Source organism: Lytechinus variegatus, chromosome 3, assembly GCF_018143015.1.
Source record: "Lytechinus variegatus isolate NC3 chromosome 3, Lvar_3.0, whole genome shotgun sequence".
Classification (NCBI taxonomy): domain Eukaryota; kingdom Metazoa; phylum Echinodermata; class Echinoidea; order Temnopleuroida; family Toxopneustidae; genus Lytechinus; species Lytechinus variegatus.
In genome coordinates this window covers 26,986,868-27,009,989 of record NC_054742.1, presented here as the reverse complement: position 1 = coordinate 27,009,989, position 23,122 = coordinate 26,986,868, and the positions used below count along the sequence as shown (strand labels likewise).

General features: G+C 35.2%; 1 protein-coding gene across 1 annotated transcript in view; it reads left to right on the top strand.

The window, feature by feature from the left end:
• LOC121410652 (crossover junction endonuclease MUS81-like) overlaps positions 1-22,867 on the top strand; it is a 28,811-nt gene extending 5,944 nt beyond the window's left edge. Inside the window, exons 2-18 of the mRNA XM_041602881.1 lie at positions 7,035-7,164; positions 7,501-7,637; positions 8,323-8,421; positions 9,413-9,493; positions 10,044-10,132; positions 11,383-11,595; positions 12,471-12,568; positions 12,946-13,113; positions 13,671-13,794; positions 15,490-15,642; positions 16,255-16,495; positions 16,830-16,946; positions 17,442-17,537; positions 18,253-18,378; positions 19,294-19,397; positions 20,414-20,497; positions 21,384-22,867. Coding sequence (XP_041458815.1) covers positions 7,035-7,164; positions 7,501-7,637; positions 8,323-8,421; positions 9,413-9,493; positions 10,044-10,132; positions 11,383-11,595; positions 12,471-12,568; positions 12,946-13,113; positions 13,671-13,794; positions 15,490-15,642; positions 16,255-16,495; positions 16,830-16,946; positions 17,442-17,537; positions 18,253-18,378; positions 19,294-19,397; positions 20,414-20,497; positions 21,384-21,450 — 2,127 coding nt within the window. The 3' untranslated portion in view covers positions 21,451-22,867. The remainder of the gene's footprint in view (positions 1-7,034; positions 7,165-7,500; positions 7,638-8,322; positions 8,422-9,412; positions 9,494-10,043; positions 10,133-11,382; positions 11,596-12,470; positions 12,569-12,945; positions 13,114-13,670; positions 13,795-15,489; positions 15,643-16,254; positions 16,496-16,829; positions 16,947-17,441; positions 17,538-18,252; positions 18,379-19,293; positions 19,398-20,413; positions 20,498-21,383) is intronic.
• The last annotated feature ends 255 nt before the right edge of the window (positions 22,868-23,122 follow it).

The window sequence follows — 23,122 nt, the reverse complement described above, 5'->3', positions numbered from 1 at the left end:
GTAAAAAAATATACAATTATGTAGGTTATGCTGAAATTAGACCAACTGGACATTTCACTAAATGAGAATTAGACCAAGTGTAGACCAAATGGCAATTTAGTAGACCAAATGGGTTTAGCCCATTTGGCATTAGACCAAATGACAAGTGGGCAAATTGCATGTAGACCAAATGAAAATACACCAGAAAACACATTTCACAAGTTGGGACTGATATAGAGAGCCGTAGCAGACGACGGAGATGGGTACATGATTTGCGTCCGCAAAAAACGCGCACGCATCTATGTACTAACATGAAAAACAGCATATGGGACGATCTGACTAAAAATCGCACATGCGGGGCTATTTGAGAGTCACAGCAGAGGACGGCTAGCAGACGCCGACGGGCGCGCGCATTTAGCGAGCACATCGTGATCGTTTAAACTATCGATAGTAAGGACAGTGCATTAACAGGGACCCGCGATGTCTATGACTTTTTCGACCCATGTTGGTGCTATGAAATTGCTGTTTTTGGCAGTTTAAATGAATTTTACGTAAGTTTTAAGTGGTTTCACATGACAAATTAGATATTAAGAAATTTTTTGATATCATTCTTGGGGACAACAAACACATTTTGAAATTCTTGTTGTCCTGCCTAACATGGGCAAGTTTTATGTTTACCCCATTTGATTATATTTCTTTTATTTTTCATTAAATAAATAGTCGTAAAATTGAAAGAAATTAAGAGCAATAGCGTTCACTTACCCCCGTCTGTTTACGAAGCCATTTTGATTTCTTTTGTTATGATACCTAGATACACACGCGTGCAGAGCTGCAACTTAGATTTAAAAAATACTTGCATTTGTCAATAAAAATCACGATTTGTAAAATATTAGTTTCGGTTGAAAAATATCATGAAATAATTTATATGATATTTATCGATAAAAAAAAATATTTTGCGATTCCTGATATCTATCGGCAGATGCAAATATTTTTTTAATTCAAGTTGGCAGTACTGCCCTGGCTAGTCATACGCACGCGACACACACGACACTTCCAAAATGCAGTGGGCTTTTGCCCACATAAAACATCATGTATGATTTGGTATTCCGCATCCTGCTATGACACTTACCGAAGCATTTAGATCCTTCCGTGACTTCTCCTTGAACTTGAAGTTTCTTTCTATATTTTCTTGATCTTTAGTGAAGATTTCACGGAGATAGAAATCAATCAGCGTGGATATCAATTTTCTCCTGAAGAGGGCGCGCGATTTATATTCATATCAAAGACACGACAAGGGAAAGAATAGGCACCTACACTATTTTACACGCATATCGACGCAAGGCATTACGCAAAGTCCGTGAAGTGTCCAATCTTTTCATTGTATAGACTTTGGTATACCGTATACGTATTATTGACGTTCGTCAAAGCTTGTACTGCTGGTTTCTTTCCAGGCACGTATATTATTTTCATTTTTTTTTATCAGTCATCTTTTTAAATTAATTGCAAATAAGTGTTATCATCACCAATAATAATCTTTAATTATGTTTTTGAAGGTATTTCATTCATTGGTGCCCATAATTAGTAAATTAATCATAAGGATTGCGCATTCAAAGAATTTAGATACAGTTATAAAATTACCGAGGAGCTGAATCAAGGTTGTGAAATCATTAGCGCCACCAACGGGCTTCCTTGTATTTCCATGGAAGAGACAAGCGAAGTCACTTTCGAGGCTGAGGTAAGCGAAATTTCCTTTTTTTTAATGATTATTATTTTCATATTTAATAAACTATTGCTACTTACCGGCAAGAGCCCCGGTGCGTAGCGAGGAGTTTCGGCAAATATTACTTCAGCAATGAAGCGATGTTTGCCGACTACTTTGAAATCCAGGGTCAAACACAGTCTATTGTACGAGGTTAGTACATACTAACCTCGTACAATGTGTTAGTGGGTTTAGTCAAGGATAAGGCCAAGCCCCACTCCTAACTAGCCTGGATCTGGATGTAATACAGTGCAGGACCGTTAGGTATAATGCACCAGGTTAGGGAGAGGGTGCAAATGAGTTTAATCGAAACGCAGGTGGCTTTCCTCGATCTTGGCTTTAAACACCTCTGGCGATGTACTGCTGACAACTTCGTTAGGGAGTTGATTCCAGGCCAACGTTGTATTCACAAAAAAAGAATTTCTTAACTGCTCTGTGTTACAATGTCTTATTGAGAAACACTTGGAGTTATTTGTAACTTGTTTCTCTACCACATTAGTAGCATCAAATTTTACAAATTTCTTAGCTTTGGTATTACGTTTGGGTCTTGCTTTAATAAGAAATTTATCAACAGGAAGGGCAGGAACCAACCCCTCGACCACTTTCTTCTTCTTCCTATATAAGTACATACCACCTGTGGTGTATTGTCGTACTGTATTGTGGATTTGAATGCTGAGTGCTGAGAATCCACCGTTGAAGTTGTGGTAAAAAAAGCAAACATATAATATTTACATACAAATGCAGACTAACATAGTCTGACATGTTGCACCTCACTCTTGAATATATTTGCTGAGGTGCTGTCTACGACGTCCTGAGGTAGGGAATTCCATAACCTGGCAGTGGCAGGAAATAAGGAATTTGAAGTAGGATGTAAGTTTCAGGACTTGGCGTCTTGAGGCAAGAGTAGGCAGGTTGAGATTCTCTCTCATCTTGGTAATCGAACCTGGGGCCGTATTCTGAAAATTGTCTTAAGAGAAATATTCTTGTATCTTTAGAGTTACAATAAAATCCGTATTCCGAAAATTGTCTTAACTTTTCTTGTAACTTTCACTGAGCGCGTATGATGTCAGAGATATGATAATGCGTAAATGTATAATTGGCGCATATTATGTCTGTGCGCAAGATAAAATATCGAGTTACAAGCTATTCCGAAAATTCTCTTATCTTTACGTTCTCTTAACTTCCTTGGAAAATACAATAAAATTTACAAGAGGTGGGGGGCTATTGTAACTTATTGTTGCATGCGATATTTGCCCGTCTGCAATAATTATTTCTTGCTGCATCCCGCAAGAACATCATGTTTTACAAAAGGAGACATTCAAAAGACATTATAATGACGGATTGGTAGACTTTTCAGCAATTACAAATTGTTATTCGAGATGATGAATCTTTTCAGAGAAAATATATCTTTGAGAAGAGCCACATGTATTTTTAGCACAGAAGTGCACAAGCATAAGCGTCGGGGGTGCAAGGAAATTACGCCTCATATCAACAATGCGGTTCATTATTTTTAAGAAGAGATGCTTCTATTGGTTGGCCTAAGCATATAACAAGCTTAATAATTGGTTGATGACAGAATATTGGGCGTGTCAGAGATAAAATAGGGGACGTCCTTACAGAGATAAGACAATTTTCAGAATACCAATTTAAGAGAATTTTAGCGCGCTGTTATCTTGCTGACTTACAAGAAAAAATAACAGAAAAGTTAAGACAATTTTCAGAATACCACCCCTGGTTCTCGAGAGCTATAGTCGCCACAGATGAACCGTACTGCTCTACGCTGTCTTTTCTCCAGACATTGAATGTCCTTCTGAAGATAGGGATCCCAGACACATGCACCATATTCCAGGATAGATCTGACTAGTGCAATGTATGCTGTGCGCTTGCAATTCTCTGGGCAGAAACTTAGGTTCCTTCTGAGTAAAGCAAGGACAGAGTTTGCCTTCCTCACAGCTTTGTTGATCTGGGGTGACCACTTCAGATTGTCGGCTAGTGTTACTCCAAGATATGAATGTTGAGATACATGTTTGAGTATACAGTCATTTATGGTGTAGAAGTATGAGGTTTTGGCATTTATACTCATAACTTGGCACTTGCCAGCATTGAACCTCATTCCCCAGGTGGATGCCCAGCTTTCTAATGCAGAAAGGTCCTGCTGCAGCTTATGATGGTCTCGTTGAGACTTAATCTGTCTATACAGCACACAGTCATCTGCGAATAAGCGAACCTGTGACTGGACGACATCAGGGAGGTCATTGATGTGGCATAGAAATAACAAGGGCCCGAGCACTGTCCCCTGCGGCACTCCTGATGTTACTTCTTCTGGGTCGGAATGCTCTCCATCAACTACAACCGTCATCTCCCTGTGTGTTAGGAAGGATGTAAGCCACTTATGTATCGAGCCATCTATCCCATAGTTCGCTAGTTTGTGTAGGAGTAGAGAGTGAGGCACTGTATCAAACGCCTTTGCAAAGTCTAGTATGATGACGTCTGACTGTACTTTCTTGTCATGGGCAAGAAGGAGATCGTGTACTGTGGTCAGTAGTTGAGTTTCAGTTGAATGACCAGACCTGAACCCATGGTTGAGAGAAGACAAGATATTGTTTTCTTGTAGATGTTTGAAGCGGTGCTTACAGATGATATGCTCAAGTTGTTTGCAGATCACTGATGTGAGGGATACTGGTCGATAATTTCCAGTTGAGTGAACATCACCTTTCTTAAAGACTGGTGTAACATGTGCCTTCGTCCAGTTGGATGGTACTCTGCCTAGATCAACTGATAACTGGAAAAAATCTCGCAAGCCTGGAGCCAGTTCCCTTGGACATTCTTTTAATACCGTGTTTGGGATGAGATCAGGACCCGACGCTTTGGAAGCATTTATCCTTGATAGCAACTTCTCAACTCCATTTACGGTGATGTGCAGTGGAGAGATCTTTCTTCTGTGGATTATTCAATTCAGGTGGAGCATAAGTTCCTCTTGAAAATACAGATTTGAATTCCTTAACCTGAGGCGTTTTGGGGAGTGAAAGTCATATACTGTACGTATGGTCACTCCCCACTAACGCCTGGTACTCCTACCTATATTTCCCCACATACGGGTACAAAACCAGAAACTTTCGCCCCCGAGAATTCTAGCCCTAAAACATGTACATGGGGTCCAACTTCATTTCCAACATTTCTGCGATATTGATTTCATTTTTAAAGAAGAATTCATTAAAAAAACAAGAGATTTGTTATGAAAAGATGGGAAGGGCTTACGGCTGTGTTTACGTCGCCATCTTGATTTCTTTATCTTCCACTTGGCGCCAGCATGCAAATCGCGCGATTTGCGACGCCTGGGCAGATTCGCAAACGATATCAGGAGTAGTGGGACTGTGGGAGGCAAGGGCGAAAATCTTTCCCCAAGGTAGGGGGACCAGGGACTGGAAAAAATGAAGCAAAAAAAAGAAGGAAAAAAAAGTTTATCACCCCAAAAAGAAGGTCATCTCGTCCAAAAGAAATTTGACAAACAAACAAGCAAAAAAAAAGTGCATCCCAAAAGTAAGGTCGTCTCGTCCAAAATACATGTTTTATTTAGATTTTGATGATGTATTTCTTTCCCTCATATAAAAGACCAAAAATAGTAGGGGACATTTGATAATGTGCCCCCTACTATTTTGGGTAAGGGGGATGTGTCCCCCTGGGATTTACGCCCATGTGGGTGGGGGGGGGGTGTTGCGCCTCCCTTTCGGAATCATGGAAGAGTGTAACTACTCGCTGCGATTTCGATCTCATACTTATAAAAAAATAGAACAGAAGAACGCCTTGAACACGGGCCAAAATGCCTAACGATTTCTCTGTGGCATTAACATCTATCGTAAGGGGCACTCCATTTATAAATAAAGAATGATGTGTAGCTGTCTACTGCGACAGCGTTTGTCGCAAATGTCTACTGAGAATTGTGAGAAATGGTCTGAAAAATTCAACAAAAGAACCGGTGAATACCGATTAAACATTATCAATTCATTTAATAGAACATATTTTATTAATAATCAATTTCTAGATAATAATGCTTAGTTCTAAGCTAGGGTGGCCAAAATTTGCGTGAGTGGAGTTCCAGTTTATAAACACGGGTAAGAATTGGGGTGTCGCCTAGAGTGGCCAAGCCCCAGTTATAGTACTAACCTCGCAATATGTGTGAGTGGCCAAGCCCAAGCCAAGGGCTTGGCTCAGCTCACTCACACGATTTTGCGAGGTTAGTATTAGTATGCTGACCTCGCACCATGAACCGCGATTGGCAGTGGATCTCTAACTAGTAGTAGTGGGTTCTGGTGTCCACAACACACGACTTCTATCATCTATGGCTTGATTTTTCTGTGCGCGGCGGCATGTAATGAATCCTTGTTGGCTCCACTCACCAAATGCAGAGACTGAAGTTCTAGCTCGATCTGTACAGGGACTTGTTTATGTATTAAGTTCAGATAAAAAAATGAAAAAATGTTTAAAAAAACCCTCGAAACAGATGGCTACCAGCTGTCTATGGCGTACCGTGAGTCACGGCATGGGGGGGGTAACTTAAGTGTTGTTCGTGCAGGCTCCACTCCACTTCACTACGAGTACAGCTACACATACACTATGCTCCACCGGGGGGGGGGGCTCCACCTTAGCCCAGAGGACTCCGTATTTCATATTTTTTCATGATTTTGATATTGTCATTTCATCACAGAGCCTAACTCTAGAAAAGTATATGGGACTGTGCCTGGAGAAGATAATGCACAAGAAGGGAATTACCTTCATATTTAACATTAGAAATATTGACTGTATTTAAGACTAAAATGTTTATTAAATTGCATACCTTTATACACCTAATGTGTATAAAGGTATGACAGTTTCCCCAAAAAATAAGAAAAATGAGAGGTTTCTTACCAGACGGATGTCGTGTATCCAGACGTAAACACTGCAGATACAATAGGCTTGACCCTTGAACCACTTCGATATGACGTGGCTTCGATGAGCTACGCTACAAAGTGCCGTTTTGATGAACAATGCATAGATTGTAATTATTATTTATTAAATAGTAGAATCAAAATATTGATTGTAAATAATTATGATTGTTATAATAATTATTTACAATCAGTATTTAAATTCTGTTATTTATTGAATATTCATTAAATAATAGAATTTGAATATTTTTTAAGTTTGGACAATGATTGTCCAATATAATTATTGTACGGTTATCAAGCTTATTTCAGACTTTGATCTTGATGGCAAGGATAAGCCATAGGATAATAATGATTTTGATAATTGAATATTACAGGCATTGGTTGCACTGAAGAAGTACCCTCTTCCATTTGAATCTGGCAAAGCTGCAAAGATCCTGGACAACTTTGGAGATAAAATATGTGGCATGCTAGATAAGAAGTTAGAAGAGCACAATGCTAAACAAGGTATATATATATGATTTTTTTTAATGTTAAATTATTATAAAAGAAGGTGGACCCTATTTATGTTAAATGTTGTTTAGACCACATTTCTAGATGAACTTTTCATGTCCTAAAATGAACTAAAGTCATCTTTCTATTCATTAATTTTATGTTTGGGTACAGAGATAAAATTTTTATGCCTCTTTTTACCTTATGTACTTGAGGCCATTCAGCAAGGCATTCATGGCACAAAGCTCTGCAATCATGTTCCTGTTTTTTCAATATATATATGTATGTAGCTCCTTGATTGACAATAAGGAGGTAGTATTTGATTTTTTATGTGCATTTTCCCTTATCTAGCTGAAAGTCCCCCAGCAGTAGTTGATGTAGACAATGACGACAATGATGACATCATAGATATACAGTCCAGTTCTGCAGCTGAGTATACTGGCATCTTACAAGATAAACCCGTAAATGAAGGAACAAGAAAAAGGAAGGTTTGTCAACTGTCAGTAAAGCTCAGAAGTATATTCTATGAATCTTAAATGAGAATGAACCCTAGACTAAGCCCTTGTTCTCAAAAGAGGTTTCAATTGTACCATGGTACGAAGCCATGGACTATGCTGAGTTTTTAAGATAATTACGCTTATTTCATCGCGTACACAGAGTTAAATCGATTTAAATGCGTGCTTTTGGCAAAGTGCGCTTAAAATAAAGCATGTTAATTAAATGAATCTGCATAGTCCATGGTTTTGTACCATGGTACAATTGAAACCACTTTTGAGAATACGGGCCTAAATGTTTATTCTACAAATAAAATGCAGAATCTTAATTGCATTAAGCTTTACCGAAGCAACAAGAAAGCAGGACAATTATGATTATTTGATACCCCAATTGCTGAATGTTAAGAGATAAGAAATTTCAATTAGTTTTTCAAGTAGTCATTCTTCAAATGCTTTCTAATTTCATATTTGTTGTTTAGGTGAATTGTAGCAAGAACTTTTATGGTCAATATTCTCTCTGTGTTGGAAAGCCGTAAATGAAGATTTTCTTTTATCACAACGTATATGTGGTACGCAAAATAGTATCTTGTTGATATTACTTTTTTAGGAAGAATTTACAGCTTTATAATATCTACATTATGATATTGAAATTCAAGTTCACTTTTGTTATGTCATACAGTCATCTCCCAGAAGTGCTACAAAGCGAGTCCGAGAATACATTCCTCTTCATAGATCTGGTCCTTACAGCTTGATTCTCGCTCTCTATAGGAACCATACAGTAAGAACCATCATCAATTTATAATGTTTGACCCTTTCATACTAAAATTGTTATGATCCCGGTAAAAAGGCTTTAGGAGTAACAGCATTCAATAGTCAATGGATAACATTGTCAATTGATGTAGCCCAGCCTAGCTAATGCTTAGAACAATGTATTGTATCATTTACACAAAGTGTCCCAAGATATACTTTGATGAAAATTTATACCAAACAACATTTTGATATAAACCGGACCATCGAATGTCACCAAAAAGAAATCAGAGTCTTTCTCAATTACTTGAGTCATTGTTATGGCATAGAAATTATTTGATCATATACATGTAGGTTTTAGCCCTGTAACATTATTCTCTGACTTTATGTCTGTCCTCCAAAATCTTCAAACACTTTGTGAAACAGTGATAATATATGGCATGATTGTGGCTTAACTGCTACTCGGTGCTAAAGTATTCTCATTGTAAATACTGTTTGGAACGGATATGGAGTGGTTTCATAATCTGGTGATCATTAAATAATGCATGATTTTGCAAAAGACTGGAATCTGAAGTTCTAATATAGCCAGATCAAATGTTATTCATTTCAAATAAGTTATTAATTTTAATTATCTTACAGAGTTTGGCTTAATATTCTATAGGTCAATACCAAGGGAGAAAGAACACAAAACTCGTAATATAAATCCCTTTCATACCTTAGTTGACATATAGTCTTTTGTAAATATTTACAAACATTACTATTTCTAATTGTAATAATTGCATTAAATAATTAACAAGAAAAATAAAATGCAACATAGAATATTTTCAATTTGGTGTGCTTTTTATGTCTTTGCAAGTAATTATAACTTAATGACAATGAAACCATCATGATATTGCAAATGTTGTTTTGTTTGAATAGAAAACACAAATTTTAAGAAATATTCTGAATTCTAGTATATGAAAGGATTATATAAAAATACAGTCATACAGATGTTACTATTTTACTTCCTTAATTAATTACAGAGACCAGGGAGTAAGGGATACATGCACAAAACTGAATTGCAAGATGCTGCTCAACCATTATGTGACAAGTCTTTGAAGATGGTGAGTTTGAACACTTTGTCAATTGAAAGAAGGGATGATAATAAGAAGAAATAAGAATGCTAAAGGATTGTTTGGAATGATTTATTAAAGGTGTATTAGTTCAGCTTTATTAGGGAGTCGATCACAATTTGCTAACCTCAGAATTGTGAGAGAAAAAATGGAAATAACTATTGAAAAAACAAGAAAAAAAATGAGGTAAAAGCTTAATCAGTGGAAACAGTGAAGGCAATATTTCAAGAAAAGACATTCTTCATCTCAGCCTTTGGTACTTCTGGTCATGGCGAGTAGGATTATGATCTGCCAAGCTATAATTGATAGTTTGTATCTCTTGACATGTACAGTATGTCACACCCAATGGAAAGCAGACTAAGTTGTTTTCTTCATAGCTCAAAGAGTAACGGGAGTTTATAAACTCCTCTCAACACATTAAACAGAAACATTTTGCTCTCTATACCCTCTCACGATCTATCCATCAAGTTATTTTACAATTATATCTCAATATTTGAACTTCTTGTCATTTTATACAATTTTTCCTGTTTATATCTTCTAGCCTGATCCAGGTTCCCATTATACTGCCTGGTCATCTATGAGTACTCTAATCAGTAAGGGATATGTCTACAAGGAAGGTAGTCCAGCAAGGTTAGTTCAGCTTTCAATTAGTTAACTTCTAGTAGTTATAGACTTAAGATAAATTCCAGTTGTAACAAATGAAAATAAATTTAACAATTTTGTTTAAACAACCACCAATTCTTTGTAATTAAATGTTCACATTATGCATCAAATAGTTTTGTGAAATACATAAGTAAAATGAGCTTGGCAGTTGGACATGAGACAGGTGTTTTCGGAGACTATTAACAATGTACATGCCAATATGTGCTTGAAGCTGAGACACAAATCCATCATTTCAGCAAATTTAGAACAAACTCTGATAAAAAATGGAAATTTAATCAATTGAATTTATTTGGCTACATTAAAAATCAACATCCTAATTATTAACAATCACAAAGATGTACAAAATAATGAACCAGGACCTCTAAAAGGTAACTTATGCTTCTGAAGGTCCAATAGCAACACATTAAAATCAATCATTGTAACAATATAAAGGAACACGTGTACACAGAAAATCACAATGTCATATTAACAGTCCTACAGTGCAATTGAATTTCTCTCAAAGAGATCTCCTAGTGCTCACATTTATTCTCAGGGATATATTGCTCACTCAGCTCAACAATGAAATGTATATTAATGCATATTCAATTTTTTTTCGGCAAGTCCCTCCGTTTTACTTTTAAATGTCATTTGAGATAAATCTATTTACTAAATTGTGTTCCTTAAATCTATGATTATGTTATATATATTATATTTTGTAGTATTTTTGACCTTGTTTTGTTATGTTTATCATATTATTGTTATGTTTATCATATTACTGTGAAACGGAAATAAAAAATCAAATAAAAAAAATTCAAAAATCAATCAAATCACAGAGAACAGAAGGATCAACTTGATATGTAAGAGTCTAATTTATGAAAATAATCAGTAAGAGATTAGTGAATGGAGAATTTAGGAGATAATGAAGTAATTTCGATTACATAATAGGAATTTTAAACAAATTTTTAGATGCAAGAATGTATTAAATGAATGAATGCATCTGAAAGGGAAAGGAATGACAAGAAAAACTAGTTGAAAATTAAAGGGAATTGACGACAACATAAGCATCAAGAATGTAAGCAGCACTAAGCAAAATACGTAGCTGAAACTATAAAGCAAACAAAATGTCATATTGACAGCCTTAGAATATGAAGGGAGAAAGAATCTGAATGCTCATTCACCCAACCATAAAGAGAAATTTCCATTCTGTTTATTATTGGCATTTCTTTTCTTACCACAAGGTACATAATTACAGAGTCTGGATGTGACCTTGCACATAGGATAGAAGCAGTTGATTTTCAGCAACCTACTACAGTATCACCATCAGTCCCGGGAAGGTTGCCTTCAACAGCACAGCAACCTGCAACAGATCATCATCTACCGAGGATACCAACCTTAGATAACACCACAGCAGTAGATCATGAAGATCATGTATCAATATTAGCATCAAGGAGGTATATGAAAGACATCTAATTTGTTTTTATGCATGTGACTTGTACTTCAGGTTAAGCATTTTATTTTCATAATAGTATGAGAAATACCATTGAGAACTGTTATTTAGATGAGATATCGGTGAAAGACTTTCCATACATCCCCTCCACTAATTTTAAAATTCCCATGACAAAAACCCACTCTTTAGGTCTCTTTGTCTTCTTTTTTTTCTACTTAATTCCAATGTAAGTCTAGTCTGTTCCCTAACTCACTGAGCTTGCAGGATTTATTGAAAGGAAATGGTTTCACAGTGATTATAAATCGATATTATGACTAGTCTAGTCCTCGAGGCTATAGACTCTAGTGGATTTTTTTATTTTTCTGACTAATAACCAAATTATACACACTCAATAATTTGACTTATTTAAGCCATATTTTGGTATGTATCCTTTTCCTTCCTAAATCTCTTAGATGTATGTCAGATATGACTTTATAAACTTTTTCCATATTTAAATTTTTTTAAATTTTAGTAGAGGGGACATGTGGAAGTTTTGATATCACAAGTTGGTAGATTTACCTATATGACTTTTTTCTTAGAGATATCAGAGGACCATTTTATGAATGTCGTCAGCACTGACACATAATCATTTTCTAATGGTTATCATTATAACAGTCAGATGCCTTGGTTTCTCATCCATTTGTTATTCGTTAGATGAGATAATTTCTCAGATGACATATATTGATGAAATACCCCCCCCGGTATATTTATAACTTTGTTTTACTGTTATAGACTTAACAAATGCATTCTTTGATATCATTTCTGATTTGAATACTTGACTAAATGTTGATGTCTTGCAATTAACCCTTAATCTCAATGATTATTTTTTTTTTAATGTAGTGTTTGCAGATCAGTTCTTAATGTTCCTAACTACTGGTACGTCGATGACAAAGGGAGAGAAGTTACATTGAAGGACGAAGCAGCTGTCACCGTTAATGGTATTGTCAAATATGTCTTACAAAATAATTGAGATGTTAATTTATATTGCAATCATATTTTGTATATTGTTATTCTGGATACCATTGATTCATTCCTTTGGCTGCAATTTTCTGTTCTTGATGAACCATTTAATCCATAATATATTGTATCTCCCATGATTTGGGTAGGATTTTATTTTTATTTTTTCATTTTGCGTTTATAATGTAATTTCTAATTACATGAAGTATTTTTTTTTTTAATTAAGCATTACATATTTCCTGCTGTGAAAAAAAAAAGAGTTTACTTTTTTGTGTGTGTTTTAGTCTAGAACATTGCTATTAAAGCTGCAGACTAGTATGAATACTATAGTTTCCTTTAATATTGTTCTACTTTTTAGATGATGGAGTTGGTTTCTTGATCAAATGCTCAGAAACATCATTGCAATCCAGCTCACTTCGCTACAGTATTGACAGGGAGAGGACTGCAGTGCATGGTTTATGTTATGCCTTTCTTCACAATGATGATGCCTCTGAAGTTTGTCCAGCCTCTAAGGGTTCACTTTCCGGTGAGAAATGTAGAAAATACATGTAGTAATACTACATCCATGAATATTATGATTCATCCAGTAATCTTAAAAAATTACTCAGTAATATATGGGAAATGGTGAAAATTGCAAAGAAGAAACTTACAACACTACGTGTTCGCTATGTTTCACCAACTGCTGTTGACTTCATCGGGCAAATGAACTCCAGACATGTTGTTCCAAGCAACTTCTCACCATCGTCCCTTGGTTCCCCAAGGGCGTGTAGTAATGATATATAACGTATGAAGTTGGTTTAGAATTTAAAGAAGAAAATCACCCTCTAATATTACAATGTTAGCTTGTCTTTTAATATTGATTGATTTTGTGTGACAGTACCCAAAGAAACTGTTAATTTCATCTCAATCTTATATACAGTTGTGCCTAGATCCTCATGTTTGGATAATTTACATAATATTGCATAGAATGTATAATATTCAAACCCTGCAACCACCACCTTCCAGCAAAAGTAAGCAAAGATCTCTTGTAATGTTTTTTTCCGAAGCATTTATCTCTTTTTAATTTGTTTTTCACCATCTTAGTAAATGAAAATAGAGTTGCTGAAATATCTAAGAAGGCATCCCTCAGTCATTCAGAATCAGGATCATCTTATGATCCTTCTTCTTCTTACCCATCCTCATTCAGGACACATCAAAGCAGCTTCAGGTAACCTACCTTATCATCCCAATAATCCATAAGCAAGGATGCCTGGTGGGTATTTCATAAAGCTGTTCGTAAGATACGAATGAATTTACGCACGACTGGTGATCCTTTCTTGTGCTATATATCCCAATATAATTGATTTATGACGTAAGAACATGCTCCAGTTGTGCGTAACTTTTATGAACAGCTTTATGAAACACCTAAGTGTTTGCATTCAACGGCCTTATCTGAGAAATGAACACTTTGACTATATGCTGTTTTTAATCCAATTAGTATTTACTGAAAATAATGGTCCACATAAGAAACAATTAAACATGTGACATGATTGTACATTTCATAAACACAATCAAAGAGAAGAATTGTATGATACATTCATATAATATCTTATTCTTCTAGTATTCCTTGAATCCTTGAAGGGTTTCCTTTAACAGTCATCCCCATGAATGATGGGATAACAGTTTTCACTTTCTTGTGCAAGAACATATCTTGAATGTTAAAGTCTTGATCTGCAATGAGACTGATTGTTAGTAGGATGGTGGAATCCTTGTGTTCTTAGCTGAATATTCATATATATCTAAATTTTCTAAAGTAATAGGCTCATGCATTTCCCAGTTACACTTGTCTGGGAGTGCTTGCAATAAATTCCACAATAATCCACTATTTTCAATGAATCTCTCTCTCATTGTTGTATATAAAGCTACTAAATGTGCTCTCATAAATTTCCATGGTTTTACCCAGACTGCCAAGTTTTCTGTCTAAAGGTCCCTTTAGGTAGGTTCCACATATTAGTCAGGGGCCGATTGCATGAGAGGGTCTTTCCAAGGACCGTCTTTCGTGTTGCCCGTCTTTTATGATACGCTATAAGCGGGGTGTTTCTGAAATTTATGATAAAAAAATAAGACGTTAGCTTGCTTTTAAATCAAATTTTATACAATTTCATAATTTATCACATCATTTTACAAACAAATGTTTTGTTTATTTTAACGGACAAATAGGATATGTTTGCAGATGATTGGTTTAAAATGCGTTTCACATGGCGCATCATAAAAGATGGGCGACACGAAAGACGGTCCTTGGAAAGACCCTCTCTTGCAATCGGCCCCAGGACTGATACAGTCATTCAATCTGTACTTGACAGAAAACACCCACAAAGTTTATTTGCAGTTTGATTGTGGATTAAATATGTCTTATATATCATCAACCAAAACATAACCAACTCCATCCCTCGCAGATCACAGAGGGGCATCCTTGCCCAAATGCTAGGGGTAACCATTTACTACCTGCAGACCCCCGATATCTCTACCCTGTCTAGAGCTCGCCATTTGCTGAGATACTTGGGTCGATCAACTGGGCTGCTACAGGTATACAAGTTAAAGCTAACACTAAGTGCCAACGCCTCGTAAACCAATCTCTTCACTGTAATTGATGTCGAAAGGTTATGTTGACAATGTGAGGTGGTAATAACATTATTAAGTTCACATCATACATTCATATCCTACAAAACAACAAATACAAAAGGATACCAAAGAAAGTACACATAGACTGCAGAAGCCTTGGAATATCTTGGAATATCTATGTGTGGGCATGTTTCAACTTAATATAATGTCCCCAAAATCAATTATTTTGCCCCAGTGTAAATTAATAGTTGTAGTTATAGTTAATATGATATCATCTGTTAATTGTCTTAAACTCTTATAGGGTGGATTCTGATGGTGCTACAAACAAAGAACATAGATCAGAGAAGACTAGTAGTGATCACATCATGCCTTCTCCAGTATTCACTCTCAGACCAGGCCAGTTTGATATCATCCTGTGTGTTGATAACTGTGAAACAACAGGTATTGGTGGAAGGTACTTATCTAGATTTCTACTTCATGATATATAGACCCTATCCAATGAAAATAAATGCTGAATATGGGTTGTAACAGAATGAATATAAAATACAAATTAAGAAATAAGAAATTATTTTACGCACGTTCCCACTGCCAAGAAATCAACTCACTCAGTCCTGATCAAGGTTTTTATTTTTGCCTGGTCAGTCTAGTTTCCTGAAGGCTAATCTGGTCAATTCTAATCTGATTAGATATCTAAGATTGTCATAGCTCTGGTTTCTTAGATAAGTATTAGAAATAGAGCTCAATTGACCTGGTAAATAGTGCTTGATTAGGCCTCAAAGAGTTGATTAGTTAGACAGTGGCAACTTAAAATAAAGAATCACCTTTCTAGAACAATTGAATATTACTCATTCATAAAGCAGTACTATTACCTATCTTGACAAATGTGTCAATACCTACCACATACTTCCATTGATGAATTCATAGATATGTGGAGCTTGCATTCCCTGAGCATGATCTTACCTAATCAGTTGTGCATCATATACCACCTGTAACTCAGAATTTAATTTCATTTTTTAGTCACTCTGGAAGGTTTGTGAAACATGCCCTTGTTTTTATTTGTCTGCAGAGAGGGCAAGGGCAGGAAGCACGTCCTCCTGAAAGAGCTTCAGAAGAATGGGGTGAACCTTGATGTGAGAAAGCTCCAGGTTGGTGACTTCTTATGGGTTGCCAGAGAGAAGGGTAGTGCTGTTCCAGGGATGCTCCAGATGCCTCAGAGAAGAGAGGCAGTACTTGACTATGTGGTAGAGCGTAAGAGGATGGATGATCTATGTTCCAGCATCCAGGATGGACGATTTAAAGAACAAAAGGTATTGATAAACCAAACGACAATATAAAACAAAGTATCAAAGTTATATTACCAAGCGCATAGATACCTGACTTCATGCTATTCAATTGTGGTAATGGTCTTTTATGTCATCGCCCCTCTTTTAATATCACATATCCAGAGTTGCCAACCCTTACGGAATATCAATGAGATGTTCTTATGTAAATTCAGTGTTTACTCCCTGTTTCTCTAGTTATTGATGACTTGGGACACGTGAGTTGAGTGGATTATACATACAATCTGGTAATATTACCTCTCCATAAAGTCAAGTATGTGCTTCTTAACTTTACAGTGTTTATTCCTTTCCTTCATTTCAGTTTCGTCTAAAGCAATGTGGTCTTGGTCACCCTATCTATCTGGTTGAAGACTTTGGTTCAACGGATCACATGTCCATTCCAGCTGCTACTCTGCTTCAGTCTGCTGTCAATACACAGGTATATCAAGAGTTTTTACATGTTATGAATAATTGTGCATTAGAATAAACTTAAAGGGAATAATCAAGAATCTTTATGTTGCTGTTGGGACAAACATATATCAAAAACAGATAAATATGTTTCTGTACAGAACCATTTGCTTCTGTTTTTTTTCACCCTGTAGCCATTTTTAAGCTCTCTTGCAATGTACAAGCCACAGGAATATTTCTTTGAAATTTAGGGTGCAAATCACATTTTTGCCCCATATTTTGTCTTCTGCAGGCTGTTCACATCCCACAGAAATCATATTATTCGTCATCTGTTGCGTATAATCAGAATCAATTATCAACTTTAATTGTGATGTATCCTGAAAATTACTTTGTATAATAATTCAATTTGAAAAAGAGTAGCAAGAAATTGTATTGTTTTAATTTCTTTAAGATGCATATATGGTATGACTGTGATGATGCTGTGACATGATTTTTTTCTTCACAATTTTAATTATATTTATAATAGGTGATTGATGGCTTCTTTGTGAAGAATACACATGACAGCAAAGAATCAGCTGCCTATCTTACTATCATGACTAGATACCTTAACAGCCTCTACTCGGTGAGTATTCTTATGCAATCTCTTGCATTATAGCTTGAACATTATAAATAAAAAATGGGACATACTATGAAATATACTCCACAATGTATGACAGGATGTACCATGATCATCATAGATCATTAATCTATGAATATTGTCATGCTATTTAATGCAAACGTATTAGTGTATTAGCTGTTATTTTCATGGATTTTGTGAATTGCTGACAGGCCGCAAATATAACAATTTATGAAAATATCGACACATTTAGTAATCAGTGCCAGACTGCTGATGTTCCCAACAGAAAAGCTTTGCTATTGCAAACTTCCTGTGTGGTGAAAACTATGAGATATGCACCTATATATGTATGTAGAGGTATAAAAAAAGTGAAATTTAAGCCACTTTTTTCACAGTGTTTTACAGGAACATATTTATGCACAAACCGCGACCCCCGCAATTTGCGAAAATTCTGTATGCAAGAATAACAGCTTTTACAGTTAAAGCCAGAATCAAATGCTTCTCCTTTTTGTATGTACATACATGTATATTCTTATTTGTATGTCCAAGCCAAATTTTCTTTCTTCATTTTCCTTCCCCCCAAAATGATACTCATATACTAATTATATACAATGAACTAATATTTCAAATTGTTGTGTGTTGTAGTAGTCTTTATAAAAGAATGATAGCATAAACAAACCAAAGGAACCATTATCACTGCACTTTTATTTTATGAATACAGGAAAAGACAATAAAAGGATACCGAAGAGAGGATTTGGACAACATATCACATTTGACTGATATGAACTCTTATCAACAACACTGCCTTACATTTAGAGAGTTCAATGAATCATCTGTCAAAAACAAGGTAATGAAATACCGGTTATTAGTCTACCTTGTTGTTGATGAAACTGAGCATCTTTCAGTACATATCCTGATTGGATTATTTCATTGAAAGACTGATAGAAAGTTCATTAAATGTCAAAGAGTACACGATAATGATATGAAACTGAATAATAAGAACCTATTATACTGATTGGCCCGTATTCTGAAGTCAGGTTCAACTTAGACCATGGTTTAACTCTGTGCTAAAATGATAGGGAGCCAAAAATTCAAAATTCTGCTTATTATTGTATATTTTTTATATTTACTATTTTGTTTTCTTTTGATTTCATAGTAACGAAAATACTTCAGTTATCATTCTTAGACAATTACTAATGATTTTAGTGCCATTATAGTTAACAAATTGATCGTGTACTAATAGAGATTTGTGCCCCACTGGCTGTCCATAGTTAAACCACAACTTTCAACCATGGTTTAATTTAAATCTGACTTCAGAATATGGGCCATTGAGTCATAAGGTATACCAGTAATACTGGATAGTAACATCCACAAAGGCAATAATAAAATAGAATTGTTACATTTTGTGACATTTTAGGACATGAAGAAACATAGCTTCTGGATACAAAAGCTAATTATAGTCAACTTGTGGAAAATACAATCAACTTAAAAATACAATATCAGTGTGTGCAGAAGGTCAGGATTAATTATGTTGTTTTATTTTATTCTTGGATATTCCTATGAAAACTTTCTCTTTTTTGTTTGATTTGTCTGTTATTGTTATCTCAACGGATACCAGGCTTATTAAGAAGTAATTGGTATTTATTAATCCTTGTAATGGCTTGAGAAGAATGAATTAATGAACAGTGAACAACTTGTCCAGATATCAGTGAAATGTATGTGGCATACCATAACATCTCTATACTCCTCTCTCCAATTAAAGGAAACTACGGTAACAGAAACATTTGCAAAGCATCTCTTGCAGTTCAACGGCATGACAGCAGAGAAGGCATTGGCTCTAACACAGCTTTACCAAACACCATCAGAGTAAGGAAATACTTTTTATATTGGTTTCTCTGAATATGTGACATCATGATGAAGACATTATTTCTATCCTTCATCTACTTTAGGCCCTATTGACAAGATTTCAAGATTATGTTTTCTGATGGAGCTGTCCTTTTTCTTACTAGAAAATTGTATAGTGTTTACAGTTACAAAAGTTTATTAATTTTCCTCTTGTAGTTGTGTTTGTAGTTTTTCAATTTTTTCTACAATCTATCTAGTTACCTGGACCCCATAACTCAAAACCCAGCAATTAATCATAGGGTTAATATTCCTTATTGATTGCAAAGGTCAGTTGGTGCTATCAATCATAACAAAACAATTTATGATTGATCACTATTAGATTTGTGACAGCAGAGAAGGCATTAGCTCTCACAGATCTGTAATACCATCACTGTCAGATTAAGGATAAAATTCTATTGTATGCTCTAGAGTCTCAATCTACAACAACCTATTCAAGAAATAAACTGTTAAGTTTAGATATATCACACAAATTTTTTTTTTTTATTCGTGATGTATCTATTCTTAACCCCTTATTAAACTGGGGGTGTCAATTTGAAGCTTACATCCAGCCCTGTGCATGCAAATTTTTGTGGCGATTGCGCAATCAACAGCTGAGAGGTGGGGGTCAAATTGACACCCCTGTATATGTTGGTCCGAAATAGCCCAGTTAAGATAGGGTTAAGTGTTAAGTTATTGGAATTGGTATGAGGAATTTGTATTTAAAAATTAAATCATTCTCTTATGCTGTCTGTTAGTTTTTCAAATATTTATGGCTACTGGTAAGAATAATTTCATTATCTGGGCCTTGTATCACATATTTTTGCAACTAATCATAGAATGATCTTTTGTGATTGATTACAGTGATTATAATGTTCAATTCATCTGAAAAAAAAAGGAATTGCTAAATCTTTGTGTTACAGGACCTTTGCTATTTGAGTTTCCTAATGAATTGTTTTTGCAAGTCCATACTGTGAATTCCATTCTGTTTCCCACTTCAGTCTGATGAGGGCCTATGAATCATGCAGCCTTCCTTCAGATCAAGAGAAAATGCTTGCCAAAATCAAGTATGGACACTCACAAAGGTAGGCTGGTAGTATTATCTGTTATATTCAGTAAATTTGAAAAAAAGGTATATTACTAGCAATTTAGAACTTTCATTTTCTCTGTGCATTGTAATTAACATTTTTTTTTAATTGCAATCAGTAGTGTATTATGTGTTTTGTATGTTTGTTCTGCTAGACAAGAAAAGGAATTTGTGTATTTCGATGAAATAAAATTACTTTGTTATATATCATTTAATTGATTATGATTCTGTCATATTATGAATAAGTTTACATGTAAATGTTTGTAAATGATGCACTAGTAACAAATAAAAATGAAGGAAACTCAACCACATATGTAAAATCAACTGTCAATACACAGTACGTGTGTGATGTAATAGTGGTCACTGAACTTTAATATTCATGTTAGAAAGCTCTGTAAAGTCATGAAGCTGGCTTCCCCTGCATGATTTATTTGTAATTCTATTTCTGGAATGTAGTAGATACTGCTTTTTTATCTGTTTTTCATCTATTTTCATACCTGGGGTTGTTTCCCAAAGAATTAAGTGTGACTTAGTGTCATGCTTAAATGCTGATGTGTACGTGATATGTAACATGCAAACTTGATTTATATAGTACCACTTGTCCTCTTACATGATTTGGCCAATGCAGTGATGCCTTTTATACCATTCACAACTGAAAATTTAGCGTGACTCTAAGTCACACTTAACTCTTGTGAAACACCCCCCCCCCCGATTTTCAAATTGATTCATAATCCATTCATATAAAACTTTACTTTAAAAAGCTTCCCACCATAAGTTGGTGCCTAAAGAATAACACCTTTTTGAATGAGAATGGATATGTTGACTTCGTCCTTTTTCACTTATATTTTTGTTATTGCCCCATCTCTCTCTCTCTCTCTCTCCAGAAACATGGGGCCTGCATTGAGTAAACTGGTCTATCAGCTATATTGTTCATCAAATGCCTTAAGATGAATCTTGTGATATTAGAGCTGTCACCGACTGTTTAGAATGGTTGATTTCTGCAACAAACTGTTTTTCATTAAAAAGCAAGCGAAGAACATGATAATGAAGAACCAAGAAAAGCAACAACTTAGGATGTCCGAAATTATTCTTATTTGGGGAACAAGTAGTTTTCTTGTGGATTCTAATGTGTACTTTGTACACTTATTTGACATAATATGAAATTAAATGTTAATGAAAAGGCTCTTCTGCAGCAGATAATTGCTTGACATTATTTGAATGCAATAAAAGAACAAATCAAGGAGCACCGTTTTCTTTTAAATCAAAGTAAATCTCGATTTCACCCCAAATCACTGTAAATGCAAAGTCACATTGTTTTGTGCAAGCCCTGCATGTGACTTGCTGGTAACTATTTTTGCTACCCGCAGGTCGCCTGCAGTGGCAGTATCTCGAATGCATCTCACACACAGTTGCCAGCAGTAGCACATGCAAATCTGATTTGCAAGCAGAAAAGTTTTGAACATGCTAAAAAAAACTTTGGTTGGTGAGTTGCGGGCAATCACCCACAACTCGTCTGAAAGGTATGCATGGAATGATGTGACAGGACCTTTTACCTTTGTCACTTGTGTGACATTTTAATACTCATTATGAATAAGATAGATAGGATAAGATATTTATTTGTCTTCCTTTCTTACATTTTGTCTTACAAATGTGATTTCACATTCTGCAAATGCAAATCAGTTAATCATAACCCATTGTTACAGAAGAAAAAAAGAAACACTGCAAATAATAAATGTATTGAATGAAAGACAAGGAGAACCCCTGAAAAAGCAGGGCTTGTAAGGCTAGGGTCTCCTTTGTGCCAAGTACATGACTGAATACTATTCAGTGTATACATGTCATATCTTTAGAACAAAATACACAACTAAAGCTAAACGATGACAAAAGCAAAAGAAAAAAGACATGGCTTGCATGTACAATTATTAAGAGTAATGAACTTAATAAACTTACAACAATATAATTAAGTGATATATGATGGAAGAAGAAATAAGTTTGGATGACATGACTTGAAAAAAAGGAAGAAGGTAAGAATCAATAATAATAGTGAAGTCAAAATAAGACATGACAAAGGTAAAAGAAACATAAGAAAAGAATGAAGTATAGGTTCAATCTATTTGTGGCACAAAAATCAGTGAAGGTGGTGCAAGGCATGGTTTGCATAATCTGGCAAAAAACTTATTTGACGACATTTGAGATTATCTAATTCTTTGAATGGCTTATGGTAGATATTTTTTTACATTTTTTCTTCTTAATAAGGGAATATGCCAGAATAGGAAGTAAATTGTGTCATTTTTACCTTATGTATGAAAAGAAAGATTTGTTTGGACATTTTCATGTGACAATGGTGCTGAATAAAGTATAAACTTGATATTTTTATAGTGTTTGTGTATTATTGACTGAATCTTTTTTGCATTTCTTTGCTGTCTTTTAGGGTATGCCTCTCTGGTTCCTGTATATAAGTCATCATGTCTCATTTGATATTATCTCATTTTGATTTATTAGACTTGAGAATCATTTCAACAGGAGACTCCAGGCTAGAAAAAATGTGATTTGAACAAATAGAGTAACAGACAAGCAAAGCATTTAAAATTTCATCAGAATTAGATGAAGAGTAACAAAGTTA